At 38.1% G+C, this 19144-nt stretch overlaps 1 protein-coding gene across 7 annotated transcripts in view; it reads right to left on the bottom strand.

The window, feature by feature from the left end:
• mbnl3 (muscleblind-like splicing regulator 3) overlaps nucleotides 1–19144 on the bottom strand; it is an 85361-nt gene that overhangs the window by 11098 nt on the left and 55119 nt on the right. For 4 of the 7 annotated variants that reach the window (XM_056471733.1, XM_056471735.1, XM_056471736.1 and 1 more), the window contains 2 exons: nucleotides 13969–14119; nucleotides 6261–6368 (listed from right to left, as the gene is read on the bottom strand). In XM_056471733.1, coding sequence (XP_056327708.1) covers nucleotides 6261–6368; nucleotides 13969–14119 — 259 coding nt within the window. The remainder of the gene's footprint in view (nucleotides 1–6260; nucleotides 6369–13968; nucleotides 14120–19144) is intronic. The other 3 variants (XM_056471739.1, XM_056471738.1, XM_056471740.1) reach the window with 1 other exon arrangement.

Genomic DNA, 19144 nt, shown 5'->3' on the forward strand with positions numbered 1-19144 from the left:
CAAGCATGGGCTGGGTCCCCCTGGCGTGGCAGAGTTCCTCACAGCTGCAGTACACAAGGTTCTGTCCACGGCCCTCTTCTTTTTAATTTATATATGCTCCCTCTCAGCAAGATTATTAGTAGTTTTACAGTTATATCTTATCATTGCTATGCAGATGATGTACAATTCTATTTTTCTTTTAGCCCTGACAGGCTGGACAAACTGTCTCTCTTGCAGGATTGTTTAGTCTGGATGGACAAATGGATGGCAGACAATTTTCTGCAATTGAACCATGATAAAACTGAAATGTAGATTTTTCCTCTAGGTAGCATCACCCCAGTGATCAGGCAAGTTTATGGGGGTTTGTTATTTTCAAATTCCAGTGACATTAGAAATCTGGGTGTCATCTTTGATAGAGCTCTGTGTTTTAATAGCCATGTTAAGTCTGTTGTTTGTACACGCTTTTTACATCCGAGGAAGATCGCAAAAATCTGAAATATTGTTTCAAAGGAAGAGATGGAGATGCTTGTCCATGCCTTTGTCTCTTCACGGTTGGATTATTATAATGTTCTGTTCACTTGTCTGAACAAATCTTCAATGAATCGATTGCAAGTTGTCCAGAATGCAGCGACGAGGCTTTTAACCAACAGAAGTAGGAGGTTGCTGTGCTTAAGGCTCTTCACTGGCTTCCTATTAGTTTTAGGGTAAATTTTAAGATTCTGGTCATTATATATAAAGCTCTGCATGGTCAAGCACCCCTATACATTCATGATCTTTTACGCAGTCACTCATGTAGCTGGTCTCTGAGGTCTTCTGGCAAAGACCTTTTAGCCATTCCCAGAACTCGTCTTAAGACTAAAGATGACCATGCCTTCTGTGTTGTGGCCCCCAGGCTCTGGAACTCTCTCCCTATAGCACTGAGAAATCTAGGATCTTTTTAAAAAGTATTTAAACACACATCTTTTTGCTCAAGCTTTTAATTGACAGTATTAATGTTTCTGTACTTGATTTTTAACTTGTTTTAATATGTTTTCCTCTATTGATATGTGTTCTTTTACCTGTTTTCTGGTTTTCTCTTATTGTAAAGCACTTTGTGACTCAAAATGTCTGGGAAAGGTGCTATATAAATAAACCTTTACTTACTTACACGTTTGCCATTTGCTTACTGTAACCATGTGCTTTTCACCATACATAATTCATCTGCTTGTGATCTTCTTTCATATAACTTTGTCATGTTTGGTGTCATTTGACAGTTTATGACTTAAACGTTGTAGTGTTGAAATCAACAGAGACATTGATATATATCAATGTTCAATCTATTTACTATGGTTGAGTCATGGCCTGAGGAGATTATGTTAATGCACTGCTCCCCCACTTTATCTCCTCAACTTTGCTTTCATGTTCAGCTGGTTTGGGGGGTTTGGTATTTCACTCATGTTTGACCATACTGTTCTCAGGGTATAAGAAGCAAAGGTGACTGCTGATTGGGGAGTATAGCTTTTACTCTGCATCTGCTGCACACTGTTGCATAGCCTCATATGCTAACAATGGCAATTTCACTGTCTTTGTTACACAGCAGTTTATATGTTACAGCTACGTTTCTCTATACAATATGTTAGTTTGTTTTATTCTACTGTCTGTATATTTAAACATGTCTCTTAATAAGTGAAGTTTATTTATAAACTAATTTCGAGAGGATCACGTGCTCATGATTGCTTGTAGCTGGTCCCATATTATTCAATTTATGATTCACCAATCCAATCAGATTATTCTAAAGCCACTATAAATACCGTAAGTTCCATATCACAGCCATCTTCGTTTTTAAGAATCCCCCCTTCCACCCCTACTCCTCCTCCTTTCCTAGATGGGTGACAGGGTGGCCCAGTGGTTAGCACTGTTGCCTCACAGCAAGAATGTCACTGGTTCTTATCCTTACCAAGCCAGCCAATGTTTCTGTGCGGAGTTTACATGTTCTCCTCGTGCTCATGTGGGTTTCCTCTGGGTTCCTACCACCATCCAAAAACATGCAACTTAAGTTGATTGACTAATCCAAATCGGCACCATAGACATGCACCTAGTAAGTAGTTATCTCTTAAGAACAATCACTATCTCTTCATTAGCTACTACAGCAGGGGAGTTCTCGAGATCTACCTGAGCTCAAACTCCCTTCTTGCCTAACAAACGGGAGGGAGCCCCGGGCTCAAGGATCTTATGAGCTCAGGACAGCATGCCAAACAAGCTTTATAATCAATCATCAGCTAAGTGTGAACTTTTGAAACAACTTTGCCTGCTTTAAGGCGTTGAGATTCTTTCTCTTTATCAATGATGATAGCAACTTTAATGGAGTCAGATTAATTATAATGGAGTCAGATAAATGATTGATTTAAACACACCATCCTTCAACTGTTTTCTGTTCCCGATTATTGATTCAGAATAGAAGTAAGCTTTAAGCCTTACACAGTACAAAGTGTATTAGTGTCAAATATTTTTACAATAATTTACAGAAGACACTAGTTGAAATGTTATTATAATAATAATAACAATAGTTTTTACTAAATAATTCTGTCAGACATATTTAGGACAATTATTTGATGACATAATACAAAAGCAACTATGTACTTCCAATTCATCTGAAAATGTGAAAAGGAGCACATTGGTGTATTGAAGCAAGACAGAGCTTCATCCAGGAGGGGGTTATTTTGCAATATCAAACAGTTGGAAGTACACTATCTGGCTTAATTCTTGCAAAATATGGATTTGAGAAAGCAGTCGTGAACAAGCGGCAAAACTAGATGCACATTTATACTGCTTTTTACATGTGGACAAAACCTACTGATGATCTTGCAATGCATTACTAAACAATTGTCCTGGTACATAGACAGAATTACATTACTATTAATATTAAGGTCATCCTTTTTCATTTGTAAAATAATTTATTGACATAATTTTTTTTTACATAAGAATAGGCACATCCGTTGGAACCTAATTGTTTCAAGGCTTCATTCACATCTATTGAATTTCACCTGTAGAAAACAGCTGTTTATGCTGCTTGATGTTGCAAATTGGCCTTTCCGAATTATATTACACTACCTGACAAAAGTCTTGTTGCCTACCCAAGTTTTATGAACAACAAACAATAACTTGACTTCAGAAGTGGCTTCTGAAAGGCAAAGGCCTCTAGATTACGCTCCAATCCTGGAGCATCTTGACCTTCTTTGCTTTCAGGAACTTTGATGTGGAGGCTGAAGTATGAGAAGGAGCGCTATCCTGTTGAAGAATTTGCCCTCTTTTGTGGTTTGTATTATGGGCAGCACAAATATCTCTCAGACTGTTGATGTTGCCACCCACTCTACAGATCTCTCGCACACCCCCACACTGAATGTAACCCCAAACCATGATTTTTCCTTCACCTAACTTAACTGATTTCTTTGAGAATCTTGGGTTCATGTGGGTTCAAATAGGTCTTCTGTAGTATTTGATATGATTGGGATGCAGTTCAACAGATGATTCCTTCAAAATGTACTTTCTGCCACTTTTCCAAATGACCAACTAGAAGTCAAGTTATTATTTGTTGCTCTTACAACTGGGATTGACGACAAGACTTTTGTCGGGTAGTGTATTTTTATGAATTGTCTAAAACACACTTGTTTGGTAGAGGAAGTAGTTTGACTGTTTATTGCTGTTATTCCTACTCATTTCCCCCAAAGGCAAGTGAATCACAAGTTCTAAAACAATAATAGAAAAGAGCTTACTTCCACATTGCAGAACAAGCTTGATAACTTAATAGAGTTGTAAGATGGCAACAGTTTTGCTTGTATGAAACAGGACAAAGGCAAGTCTGTGTAACCTAGACAACGGTATTGGCTAATAAAAGCTTTTTTTAAATATTATTGTTAAGTCAAGATGATGGCATCTGGTATCTCAGTTGATTCTGAGAAAAAAAATTATTTGCGGTTTCCTTGTTTTATGGCTTTAAAGTTTTCAAATAAAATGTTGTCCTTTGTTTGCCTTTTGTTTTGGTAATAACACAACTTTTCATACCAGGTTATCAGCTTCCAAATATAAAGGGTTATGGGTTATCAGGCACAAACTTTATATTGCTGCAGCCTTAGATTTGTTTTTTAATCCTTTGCTAGCCTCTTCAAAGAAAAACAATTCCTTGCAAGTGTATAGCACAGACCTCTGTGTCCTGGATGAGCCTGAGTTATCAGTTTTTACTGGAGGTTATCAGGGGATAACAAACTGCTGGATGGTGCAACTGACTGAAATGGGATTTTAAATCTTTATATTTTCTCAATCCTTCAACCCCCTAGGTTGTACCCATTTGTCAGAAAGAACATTAAAAAATTTAACATACACTCTCTATTAGGTACACCTTACTAGTACTGGGTTGGCCCCCCTTTTACCTTAAGAACTGCCTTAATCCTTTGTGGCACAGATTCAACAAGGGACTGGAAAATTCCTCAGAGATTTTGGTCTATATTAACATGATAGCATCAAGCACTTGCTGCAGATTTGTTGGTTGCACATCCATGATGTGAATCTCCTGTTCCACCACATCCCAAATGTGCTCTATTGGATTGAGATTTGGTGACTGTGGAGGCCATTTGAGTACAGTGAACTCTGCCTGAGATGATTCGCGCTTTATCCTGCTGGAATAGCCATCAGAAGATGGGTACATTGTGGTCATAAAGGGATGGACATGGTCAGCAACAATACTCAGGTAGGCTGTGGTGTTGACACGATGCTCAATTGGTACTAATGAGCCCAAAGTGTGCCAAGAAAATAACCCCCACACCATTACACCACCACCACCAGCCTGAACCATTGATACAAGGTAGGATAGATCTAAGCCTTCATGTTGTTCACAAATTCTGACCCTACCATATGAATGTCGCAGCAGAAATCCAGACTCATCAGACCAGTCAACGTTTTTCCAATCTTCTATTGTCCAATTTTGATAAGCCTGTGAATTGTAGCCTCAGTTTCCTGTTCTTAGCTGACAAGAGTGGCATCTCAACGTGGTCTTCTGCTGCTGTAGCGCAGCTACCTGAAGGTTGGACGAGTTGTGCATTCAGAGATGCTCTTCTGCATATCTCGGTTGTAACGAGTGGTTATTTGAGTTACTGCTGCCTTTCTATCAGCTCGAACCAGTCTGGCCATTCTACCCTGACCTCTGGCATCAACAAGGCATTCGCGCCCATAGAACTGCCGCTCACTGGATATTTTCTCTTTTTCTGAACATTCTTTGTAAACCCTAGAGAGGGTTGTGCGTGAAAATCCCAGTAGATCAGCAGTTTCTGAAATATTCAGACTAGCCCGTCTGACACCAACAACCATGCTACATTCAAAGTCACTCAAATCACCTTTCTTTCCCATTCTGATGCTCAGTTTAAACCGCAGCAGATCGTCCTGACCATTTGATTGGCTTATTAGAAATTTGCATTAACGAGCAGTTGGACATATCTAATAAATATATACATACCTAATAAAGTGGCCGGTGAGTGTGTACTAAAATTTAGTATCATCACTTGCACTTTTATACATTTTAAAGACGTCAGAAAAAAACACATGGTCTTATCTGTACGAACAGCACAGATGTGTTGTTTCCTATAAATTATTTTGATGCAGTTACCAAAGTGTCTTTGACCCAAATATGAACAAAGAATTTTGGACTATCTGATAAACCCATTTATAAGAAATAAAGAGATAAAGGTCATATTATATGGAAAACCTGCAAATAAACACAGCATGGTATGTAAACAGCAAATGCATCCAGTGATGACATAAAAAATAAAAATATAGACATGCACACAGTCACACACTGGCACTCTCTGGTTCAACGACAAGATTGCTACCCAGCTAAATGGACTGTTAAAGACTATGGCCAAAGTCTATGGGCATGTAAATGTGTGTGGAGTTTGTGTTTGTGTTTAACACAGGGAGAGGTGGTCTACCTTTCTAAATGGGATAAAGGGATAGTTGACCCAAAAATGAATTTTTTCTCTAAATTTAATAGTTTAAAGCTTCATGAGTTTCGTTTTTCTATTTTCATAACAATATATTTTGTAAAATGTTAGAGAATGGTAGCCATTGACACCCATAATAAGAAAAAAATCCTATTGGAAGTCAATGGCTTCCACATTCTTCAAAATATCTCCTATTGTGTTCAAAAGTAACTCATATTTGGAGTAAATGATGACAGATTTTTCTCAATTGTGAACTGTGACGGTAAAGAAGTGTGTGTTTGTGAGGGGACGGGGCCTAGTCTCTACCCTCACCAGTATGTCCAGGCCCTGACAGGTAACGGCTTTGGGGGGCCCTGCAGCCGGTCCAGTCCCGCCTCTCCCAGCGGCCCTCTGTCATTGGGCCGGGGGGTTTGAATAGGCCTATAATAGATTTCAGGAGGTGAGGGAGAGGAGAGGATGAGGAGGAAAGGGCACAAAGAAAAAGGAACCAGTCTTAATGAATCACACTGAAGGCTTTGGCCTCTGTTGTTTGTGCCCGCACTGTGCCATCAGCCGCACGCCTAATCACACGCACACATGCATGCACAAACACATTCTTCATACCACAAGCAGAAAAATAATGAGCAAATGATAAGAAGCGGTGAAAGTGCGCAGGTTGGGTGTGAATGCAGTGACAGACAGGACAGCCTTCGGTTTGGGAAAAATGACTGTGTAAGGTGAACATGTCAAGGCGCCCTTGACAGGATTGAATAAATTAGGTGTTTTTTTTTTACTCTGAGCACTTTTTTGTTGTCTTTTGCACTTGATTGAAAACTATTTCATGATATGATTTACAGATTACTGATTTGAATTAACAGTTATTTACAATAAATATGGAACTAGTTTATGATTATACTGTATACACAGGGGGTTGGACAATGAAAATGAAACACTGGACAATTTAGTGTTGGAGGTCTCATGGCAAATGTGACCAGCCTGGTGGCCAAACTTCATTGATTGCACATTCCACCAGAGAGAAGAGTGTGAAGGTTTAATTAGCAGACTAATAGCACAGTTTTGCTTAAAATATGGCAATATACACAACATAATGGGTGACATATTAGAGTTCAAATGAGGATAAATTGTTGGTGCACGTCTCGCTGACGCATCTGTGACCAAGACAGAAAGTCGTTGTGATGTATCAGGAGCTACGCTATCCAAGGTAATGCCAGCAAACCACCAAGAAGGACGAACCCCATCCAACAGAAGGAACTGTGGGCGCAAGTAGAAGATGTCTGAAAGGGATGTCCAGGTGCTAACCTGGATTGTATCCAAAAAAACTTAAAAACCACAGCTGCTCAACTCACTACAGAATTAAATGTGCACCTCGACTATCCTGTTTCACAAAACTGTCCGTCTGGAGCTCTACAGGGTCAATATACATGGCCGGGCTGCTAGAGCCAAACCTTTGGTCACTCATGCCAATGTCAAACATCGGTTTCAATCTTGGGCTGTGGACAATGTGAAACATGTATTGTTCTCTGACTCCACCTTCACTGTCTTTCTTACTCCTGGGAGAGTTACAGTGTGGAGAAGACTCAAAGAAGCGTATCCCCCAGACTGTTGCATTTCCAGAGTAAAGCATGGGGGTGGGTTAGTGATGGTTTGGGCTGCAATATTATGGCATTTTCTATGCCCAATAATTGTGCTCGATGGGTGAAGCACTAGCTATGTTTCCATCCAAGAATGCGAATTAACTTTACGCGCAAAACTGGATTATTGCATAAAAGACGTGCGAATAAAGCAGTGTTTCCATCCAACGAGTCAGAGTGAACAAAATCATCACTTCCTAATTATCTGGCGTCAAAAATCAACAGTAAAACGAAGTTCACTGTGATAAGAGAAGCTGCCTTATTCTTTTCTTCATTTAATAAATGACTTGCGCCTCAGAAGGCAATCCTGACACGCAGTGAACGTGTGGTGGAGTTTGAAGGCTTGAGATGCGGAGCACAGACGCTCTTGATTTTGGAGGTCATTAATAATATAATAACACTAGTACTGAGATGGTTAAGGCGTTTTAGAATGACCAAAACTACATTTCAGATGTTTTACAGTGTGCTCAGCTTGCTGGTTTTTCCATTCGCACACATTTTTACCATCACATTATCTCTTATAACAAAATCACATGACCTTTTTTAATGCACATACTGGAATTTGTTTGCTAAAAGTGTTTCCATCATACTTTATGTGCATCTTTTCTTATCTGATAAAAAGTTTATCCTACTCAGTTTTGCACATGTTTTCATGTGCATTTTCAAAATGTATGTGTATCTTGGTGTTTCCATCAACCGGTTTTTTATGCGCATATCCAAAATGCGCATTAAAAATAGTAGCTACTGCCAAGGACTATCGAACCATTCTGGAGGACTGTGTGCACCCAATGGTTCAAATATTGTATCCTGAAGGCGGTGCTGTTTATCAGGATGATAATGCACCAATACACACAGCAAGACTGGTGACAGAGTGGTTTGATGAACATGAAAGTAAAGTTAAACATCTCCCATGGCCTGCACAGTCACCAGAGCTAAATATTACTGAGATGCTTTGGGGTATTTTGGAGGAGCGAGTCAGGAAACGTTTTCTTTCACCAGCATCACAGTGACCTGGCCACTATTCTGCAAGAAGAATGGTTCAAAATCCCTCTGGCCACTGTGCAGGTGTTGTAACTGTCATTCCCAAGATGATTTGATGCTGTATTAGCTGCAAAATCAGGCTCTACACCAGGGGTGCCCAGTCTCAGTCCTGAGGGGCTGGTGTCCTGCATAGTTTAGCTCCAACTTCCTTCAACACACTTGCCTGGAAGTTTCTAGAATGCTTAAGAATCACTTGGTTAGCTGGTTAAGATGTGTCTAATTGGGGTTGGAACTAAACACTACAAGACAGTGTCCAGAGTTTGTGCACCCCTGCTCTACACCATACTAATTAAATATTGTGGTCTAAAACCAGGTGTTTCAGTTTCATTGTCCTATATATATATATATATATATATATATATATATATATATATATATATATATATATATATATATATATATATATATATATATATATATGCACACATTAAATATGAAATGTTTTTATTTTATAATATAAAAATAATAATAAAAATAATACTGTGATAATCAAGTAATATTTATCTTTTGTTTAAATTAGCAAAGGTGAAGAGATGTAGTAATATGCAAAGATTTGCAAATGATATGCAAAGATTTATTATTTATATTTATTTAAAATTGACCACAGATCTTTACTTTACATGTTTATAATCATACAATAATTCATATGTTGATGAATTGTTATATTTTGAAATGAATACCTGAATCTTGGATGAGCATAAAATAATAAAATGTATACATAAAAAACATTTAAAAACAAATAAAAAATTAAAGGAACTAACAACATGTATAAAAACAAACCAAACAAAACCAAACAAAAGCCCTGTCGCCTGGGACATAAAAGTGCCCTCAGCAAAAAGTAACCCCTTTAGTACAGTTCTGGAGGTCTTTGGAGTAAATTGTGGATCACCTTCCTGTCTGTCACAGATCTTAGACGCTGCTGTAAGGAAACCACTGATCCAGAGAGACCGGGAAGTGACCTACCAATGCCTCCAGATGGAGCCATGCAGAAAACGGAGCCTGCAACACCATGCACAAAGAGCCCAGGAGAAGACAGACCACGAAGGGGTGAAAGACATGGGGAAAACGGGGAGGGAAAGCAGCATGAGAACAAGACAAAACAACTTTAGAGTTAGTGACAGACAGCGAAAGAGCAATGACCGTCATTATGGGCAACACGGTGGCGAGATGGAGACACAGACACAAAGCAGGGAGAAACTAAGAGGAAATGAATCACGCTGGTAGAAAAGTGCTCATCAGGACAGGGATGTTAGCCTGGATGCCAATCCGTTGTTGTGCCAATACTCATTTAAGTCTTGTCAGAGGATTAGCCCAATGGTTGTTTGGTTTGATGGCTCAATTTTTTTTACTAAAAACAACATGCAACAGCATTTAGTCATTTAGCTTTGGAAATGGAGAATGTATTGGAGGAATAGTTCAACCAAAATTTGGTTATCATTTATTCACCCTAAAGTTGTTCCACACTTTTATGAAGAATATATTTAAAGGTAAAATTGTCTTCTATAGTAAGCTGAAAAATACTATGGAAGTAAATGGGAAACAACAAAATGTTCTTCAAAATACATTCTTTTGTGTTTATCAAAAGACAGAAAATCATACATTAGGTGAACCTTTGGGTGAACTGAAGAGTTCAGATGCAAAAACCTCTAAATCAGGGGTGTCCAAACTCGGTCCTGGAGGGCCGGTGTCCTGCAGATTTTAGCTCCAACTTGCCTCAACACACCTGCACGGATGTTTCTAGAAAGCCTAGTAAGTGCTTGATTAGCTAGCCCAGGTGTGTCTGATTGGGGTTGGAACTAAACTTTGCAGGACACCGGCCCTCCAGGACCGAGCTTGGACATGCCTGCTCTAAATGCTGTCTGAAATGTTCTTCTAAAATGAGTATTTTTAATAGGCTCTTGTACATGGGTTCAGTAATTTCCCTTTTATGGCAAAAAATAATTTCTTTTCATGGTCTTTAAAGTGAAATAACTAAACATAAACAAAGGCGGCTGAGAAAAAATGTCATTTTTTACTGAAATTTCAGACGGTACTTAGTGTCATGATCACCAGCGATCCAGCCTGTGCAGATTGCTGTTAAAATATGCAGATCACTATAAGTACTACAAATCCGCCAGTATATGGACTACAAGTTCCAGTCATACACCACTCACACACCTGGTAGTAGCTTCAGCTATGTCTGTCTGCAATCATAGGGATCTAGGCCAGGTGTGTGAGTGGTGTATGACTGGATCTTGTAGTCCATATACTGGTGGATTTGTAGTCCTTATAGTGATCTGCACAGGTTGGATCGTTGGTGATCGTGACACTTAGAGGTTTTTGCATCCAACTAACTATCCTTTTAAACCAAATATTCAGCAGAATAAAAACTCAATTTATTAACCAAAATTTGATTTGTAAGGAAGCTGTAAATACTAGTGAGACTATCTTATGTGCTTGGTTACAACAGCCATTTTAAATGGCAGAGAAACCTATTTTCATGCTTTAAAAAAGCATGAACTAGCTTATTAGTAATATTTGGTATATTTGTATTATTTTAAAGCGCTCATTTTGATTTCATGTTTCCTACACATACTTCAGACATTTCTGTATTAGCTACTAAAACTAAATGTTTGGTGATATATAATGCAGTTTATGTCACAGCCATGCTGCATTTTATCTGCTAAATGTTAGTCATTGGCAGGTGGAATTAGAGAGACATTGTCAATCTAGGGAAGAAAATCTTTATCTGGTAATATTGTTAATTTGGAAAATTGTCCACTCAAGTGTTTAGCTAGACTATGAAGAAATGTAGCGCGGAAGTGATGACATTTGTTTTGTAGGCAATACTCAGAGTTAAGTTATTAATTTCAGCACTTCTGGTTGCACCACCCAGAGTATTTGGACCAAGTTTTGATTAAAAGGACTATATATTGAATTTAGAAACTCTTGGTATTAGGCACCTGTATAACACCACTGGCCTCTATGCGAACTGCTGTCAGCAGATTTTTAAAAGGATCAAAAGGATAGTCTACCCAAAAATGTCTTACCCAAAAAAATCTTGCTATCATTTACTCATCCTCCAAGTGTTCAAAACCTGTCTGCGTTTCTTTCCGTTGTTGAGCACAAAGGAATTTTGGAAACTGGCAGCCACTGACTCCTTAGCACATTTTTTTCATACTATGGATGTCAATGGGTACCAGTTGCCAACATTATTCAAACCATTTTCTATTACGTTTAACACAAAAATAAATCCATGCAGGTTTGAAACCATTTGACAATCAGTACGTTTACGTGGACACCAATAATCTGATTTTAATACGATTAAGACAATACTCTGATAAAAAGTCTACAATGTAAACACAGATTTTTGATTACCTTACCTAAAGTCATAATCCAACTAAACAGAAATCAAATTAAGACATTTGAAGTGTCCCCATTTTAATCACATTACTGAGGTGCAGTACATACATGTAAACACCTTACTCAAACTATTACCGTTTTGTAGTACTTTTTTCGATACATTTTGCGTCAGGACGACCACACGACAGTTGTCAGGCTTTTGACGACAAAGAAATGAGAATGGCTTCAAGCAAGAGAGTACATTTTTGGTGCGAGTGGGAAAATGACTGTGCTTTTATTTAATGTTTGTCTCTGAGATTGTTGTATCTGCTGAGAATTTGTATCTCCTGTCATTGGTTTGGATGCATAATATGAGAAGTGAACTGCAGTTGACCTTGTTGCAAAATTAAAAACGAAACGCCCAAAATCACATGGTGCCACGAGGAATACAAACTTTTGTCCAGAGGAAACTAGCATTGAATAATTACGTGATGATGTTAATCGGACTATGTGTGTAACGTAAAACAGGAATATAAAATGAACATTAAAAACAACTCATCTCAAGACCTTAATCATATTACAGGGATCGCTCGCTATAACTCAATTCACTTTTCGTATCTTCGCAGTTTGGCAGATTTTTTTTTCGTGTAAGCTGACATACTTTTTTTCAACAGTGCATTGTGTTCTGCTTCCTGATTAGCTAATTGTGTTCTGGTTTCTGATTGACTGTAGACCCTTGTCAATCAATCTCCTCTGTGTCATCTGTTCAATACAGAATGCGTTCAGCTTGCCAAATTTACATGAATCTTCGAACGCTAGTAGTGTGACTCTGAAGTGCTGTAATGTATGTTTGCAAGTTTTCTCCCCACAATGTCGACCAACAGTGACATCACACAAAAAGTTGGACTTCTGGACATGCTAAAGAAGGTAGTAGTTATGCGGCTGTAGGGCACCATTACAGAATAAGTAAATGAAGTTCAAATGGTTTTGATTTTTGGTTTCATTCTATAATACTGGACTCATTTTTTTACGAGGGTTTGAACTTTGAGAGTGTTTAAACAAGAGCGAAAAGTGTGAAAATGCTAATGCCTGTCTGAGAAAAGTCTATAAAGTGTGTAGTGTGGGGTTTTACAGCCTTAAAACTTCTATAATAATTGTAAAAAATAAAGCGCACTGCTTCGCAGATTTTAGCTACTGCAGGCTATTTTTAGAATGTAACTCCGGCGAATAACAAGTGACCACTGTATTGTCTTATTCAGATTAAGGCAAATAATTAGATCACTGATGTCCATGTAAACATAATCATTGAGTTGCTCTGAATGCACTTTTGGGTGAACTATGCCTTAACCTGTAGGTGGAGTGTAAGATAAACAAAACTAGAAAACAATTACAACAACAGCCAAGAACTGATTCTTGGAATTCATCAGAACCGAACAGCTCCAATTAAACATAATCAGGTCAAAAATAGACAAATAATAACCTAAAAGCCAATGGAAACATCAGATTGTGTTTTAAAGGGTGATGCTAATTTCTGAATTGGCCTACAAAAGCACTTCATCACCAAAGCAGCATTAGACTTGGATAAAAAGCCACAGAGCTCCAATTTTGAGTCTTTAAAACTCTCTGTTGGCTAGCAAACCTACCACAACCGTCCTCTCTTTATATGGCCATATGGTCACTGCTACGGTCATTTATGCAAAAGACAATCTCCTACTGACTAAGAGTGAATATAGTGCATTGCAGCATGAGAACAAGAGTGGCTGAAGCTCAGGTGCAGGTGCATGAGGAGACACTGCAGGACTGTGTGCATCATGAGACTAATTAGCATGACATGTGCATACGGTGGACAACTACGAGATAAAGAGAGCAAGTGGGCTTACAGGGAGAGAGATGGCAAGCAGAAAAAGTGCTCAAGTCCTCGTCTAGCCAGGCACTTTGCTTTTTAAAGTGCTGAATATGTGCAAGCCAATCTATTACAGGAATAATTTGAGACAGGAGGGGGGTATAATCTGTCTGTTTGGGCTCACCTGTGGGAATGAACGCTGGCTGCTGCAGCTGCATGCTGGCCAAAGCTTGCTGGTAGTGGAACATGCTGGGGTTGAAGACGGCAGCGGCGCCGTTGCTCTTCTCCAGGGTCGGTCTCTTTGGTAGCTGCTGCATGGCTCCTGGTGGCAGAGCCTGAAGTGATAATAATAAAAAAAAGGTGGTTGGAGGAGGGAGAGGTCAGTGATGGTCATTAAACTGAGCCACAACTTTGTACTTGGGAACATAGAAAACTCTTCATGTCCATGTATAACAATAACCCAGGCTCATTCTGAAAATATACCCCTATATACATTTCTGGAGAGTGCCAAATGTCTCAGGAGCTATGTTTTTCACAGTCCGCCAACGTACATGGCAAGCCACTAGACAAACTGGTGACAGCGGGAAAGCCATCCATAAGGAGGTAAGAGGTCGGCCGGTAAGTGCGAAAAGGAACGGCGTCATACCGCTCTGTAGTTTTTGTTTTATAGACTAAATGCAGCTATACGTACCTCTGGCTAGATAATTTGTGATCTCCAGAAATGTATCTAGGGTCACATTTTCAGAATGAGCCTGTTTTGCATAACAATGATATTTGACATTCTGTGTATTTGTCATTCTGCTTCTGACTTTTTGTGTTTACTGTGCTGATGATGAAATTCAATGGTGTTGTCAGTCTCTGGTGTCTCAGTATTTGTATACATGATGAACATGATAAGTTATATTTAGAGCTAAAGTCACTTCACCAGCATTTTATTGTTTTAGGTATGAAGCATTTAATTTGAAAAAATAAATATAAACATTTAATAAGATTTCTAAAATTGATAAATTGTTGTTTGTGAAAATTGTCATCATTTCAACTGTCTGTATATTTTTGGATACTAAAATGGAGTCAAGAAAAATGAAAAACTAAAAAAAAAGTGGAATATAGAATTTTCCTTTCTGCATTTACATAAAATCCTAAAGTACAAAAACCTAAGCATACCTTGGTCTTAAGTGCAGCAAATCATGTTTCATTAATAAAACCTTCTAATAAAATAAAATAAACAAAATTAAAAATGTTTACAATTAAATATTTTTGAAAAACTTGAAAAACAAAGATTTCTGTGATCAATCCTATAATATACTATAATTGCTGACACATACTATAAATATTAAGCAGCACAACTGTTAAACATTCATAAAAATAGAAAATGACAATAATGAGCAATAATGATAAAACTAATGTCAAATAAATGACATTTTAAAACACACTAAAACAAAAAATAAAACAATTATACGAACTGGAATACAATTCTACAGTATCACTGTTATTATTTTTTGTATTGATTGCATAAACACAGCCTATGTATATTTTTCTTTTTTAATTGAAATAGCATTATTTGTGGTATAATTAAAGAGTAATATTAAGCAAATAAGTGAAGTTTCAGAAGCACGTGATATGATTGACTGCAGCTGGCCACCCATCTACATTCATTAGTTAGCCAATCAGATTAATCCAAACTCACTATAAGTATCCTAGCTAGAACTACTTTCTTATCTTCATTTTCCGAAGAAACCCCCCATCCACCCCTTTTCCTCCTTCTCCTCCTTTACCACGGGGAGTTCGAGAGCCACCTGATCCCGTACTCCCCTCACATGCTCTATGGATCAGGCGGGAGCCCTGGGCTCAACTATCTTCGAGCTCAGGGTTCTCTCCAGGGACAGCATGCCAAACCTGCTAACAGTTGTCAAACAATATCTAAGTGTGAACTCTTGAAAAATATTTTTAAAAAATTTCCTTCACTTTCGTCAATTGGTGAAGTTTGTTCCTCGCCATTGTCGCCACTAGCTTGCTTGGTTTAGGACTTGTGGAGCTGCGCATTGATGGGTTTGAAAATTAAACCACTCTGATCTGAACTAAACTGAACTTCAACTCTGAAAACTGGACTGACAGTTTCAATTTGCTAAAACTTCTATGTTAAGCTGCTTTGACACAATCTACATTGTAAAAGCACCATAGAAATCAAACAAACAAACAAAAAAATTAAGAAAAGAAAGGCTATGTAAACTATCCTCAGCATCTTTTTAACAGCTATTTCTGAACCAAACCATCGTCCTATCAACTATCCAAGTGAAACCAACCAAATTCGATGTAAATCTTGCTGGCTGACGTTGCTATTCATGTTATGCTGCACTTCCTCCTCTGCTAAATGTCTGCTTCTCCTTTTTTCTAAAAGAAGTATCAGCAGCGTGTGATTTCAGAGGTGAGGTGTCTTCATCAGCATCTGATGTTAAACAGTTAAACAGAAAATGCTCAGTGCAGATGAAGGCATAATGAGCAGGATGAATGGCTGTCTTCCACTGTGTAATTCTGTCTGAAGACTGATATGCAAGGTGATAAGAGCAAGGTCAGCAGGAAAGAGGATATCTGTGATTCACTAACTGAGGGATGATGGGGGAGCAGTTTGACCTCATGATTTACATGTCAACTCAATCCCCACTAGCTCTGTAATAATGTGCTGTACTGCATATATACAGTAGAGCTCAGCAGTCAGATTCTTAAAGCAGAAATATCAGATGTGTGCCATAAAACTACCACCTTTGAGCTTTGAGGATGTTCAAACGATGGTATATGTCTCTGTAGGAGGCATAAGGCAGTAATTTAAACTTCACTAAAAACAATTGCCTAACTGCTGAATTAATTACAGACGAAGTAGTGCACTGTCCACAATCCTGTAGTGAGATTCACCAATCAGAAGGTTTTGTTTCCATGGAAATGAGATACATAACGATGTGACGTTATGTAAGCTAACATTAGCCTGCTAATTTGCTACTTTGTTAGTCATTATTGGATGTTGCAGTGTCTAAAACATTTTATAATAATAAAATACTGTGGTTCTCATGCTGAGCATATTTTTTGGTCTATTTGGTCCATATTTTTTGGTCCAACTGAATCGTCACCAGAATGTTTTGGTAACCAAATTTTTGTTCCACAGATGAAAATGATGACAAAGTTTTCCATTAAAAATATATATATATTCATTAATTCATTTTAATCAGGGGTCGCCACAGCGGAATGAACTGCCAACTTATCCAGCACATTTTACGCAGCGTATATATATATATATATATATATATATATATATATATATATATATATATATATATATATATATATATATATATATATATATATATCAGGGACGTGTGGGGTCAGGGGAGGCAGTGCCTCACCTGTCATCAACCTTACTTGCCATCATGAGATGTATACTAATGATAAAATAAATATTTGTCCACTGATCTGTGCTATAAACGCAATTTCTGTATGATTCAAATAATTTCAAACATTTTTATGATAAAAACCACTGTATTTTGCATATCTCCTGTTCAATTACAGCGTAGAAAGCGAGCTGAGGCAGCACCGAGCTGTGCCTCATGTCAGATTGCACAATCCCATGCACACTGGCTTGAGTGCGTGCCTTTTGCTCACTCAGTGTATGCTACAGATGTAATGCATAATTAAAATGTTTTTTTATATTGTAGACATTTTTTATTATATGTCCTCCTTTTGCATATGATAGGTAATGTATTTTACATTTGCCTATAACTTATTTAGTGTTAGGATCTGACATACAGTCGCACTGAAAAGACATGAGGTGAGGCAGGCAGTAGCTCTGCCGCAATGAAGAGGGCGCCCATGAGCTCATGGTTACTCTTGTTCAGTGGTTGCTCTTCTTCTATGTAGTAAAGTTCAATAGTTCAATATTTTATGTTTTGCTCTGACTGACTGAAAAAATCCTGGATGTAACGTTGATATCTCAGATAAAAAAAAATAATAAAAATTAAACTTTTAATCAAAATGTGAATAAATAATGGACGACCAATGCCGGAGCTAAAGGACTAGCTTCAAAGGACGGGACAGAAGATAACATGATCATTTCAAAGTAATTTAAGTCATTCAAGACATAATTTAAAGTAAAGGTAAGACCTGTGTGGGTGTGTGTGTGTGCGTGTGTGTGTGTGTGTGTGTGTGTGTGTGTGTGTGTGTGTGTGTGTGTGTGTGCGCGCGTGCTAGCGTGTTTGTGAGTGAGAGAAAGAGAGAAAGCGCATCCGCCGTGATGCTGTGTCGCCTGTTATAGCTGTCTGTAGCATACACCTTGGTGTTTTTGGAGGCATATTGAATCACTATACATTTTACATTCTTCCTTGGCTCAATATGTACCTGCCATGTGTATAGAAGGAATGCTGATATGATATATGAAACACAATCGGTAGTTGGCAAATATATTGGGTGTATATATTTGTAAATATGACCCCGAAGGAGTCGTGCCTCACCAGCTACAAACCTCACTGCACGTCACTGATATATATATATCTTAAAATCTAAAGTACATTTATCGACATCGATGACATCCCTGAAAAGACGGTGGAGCATGTATAAACATCCTTAAGAAAGGAGCATTGCTGTCTAACATTAATGTAATCTAAATGTAAATTAGAAGAGGTGATAATGTACAATATCTAAGACTATTCAACATATAAAAGCCTTGTAATATTGGATATTAACTCTCTTAATTTTCCTGAGCATTAGTAGTAATGTGAAATAGCCTAATCAGTGGTAGCCAATCTTGTTATCGCATATTCTGAAGAACAAAATTACCATCCAATCATATTTCCATATTGAACAAATCAGTAAAGGAGGGACAAGCAACGTATGGCATCAAGCAAGTTTCAGTATCAGTGATAGAGAGTGTGGAGGAGATAAAGCTGGTCATGAGAGCACATTTACTATAGTTAAAGCAAGATAAAAACATAAATTAATATATGAAGGTGATCTGAAAAAAATCAAACCAACTTCCTGAAATGTATAGGATCTCAAATAATTGCCGAATCAGTGTTTCAACCACACCATGACATCAGCAAAGCATCTTGTAAACTATTTTCATTCATTCATTTTCCTTAGGCTAAGTCCCTTTATTGATCAGGGGTTGCCACAGCGGAATGAACTGCCAACTTATCCAGCATATGTTTTACATAGCGGATGCCCTTCCAGCTGCAACCAAGTACTGGGAAACATCCATACACACTCATACATACACATACACTAAGGTCAATCTAGTTTATTCAATTCACCTATAGCGCATGTCTTTGGACCGTGGGAGAAACCGGAGCACCACACGACATGGGGAGAACATGCAA

Source organism: Danio aesculapii, chromosome 14 (genome assembly GCF_903798145.1).
Source record: "Danio aesculapii chromosome 14, fDanAes4.1, whole genome shotgun sequence".
In the NCBI taxonomy this organism is placed as follows: domain Eukaryota; kingdom Metazoa; phylum Chordata; class Actinopteri; order Cypriniformes; family Danionidae; genus Danio; species Danio aesculapii.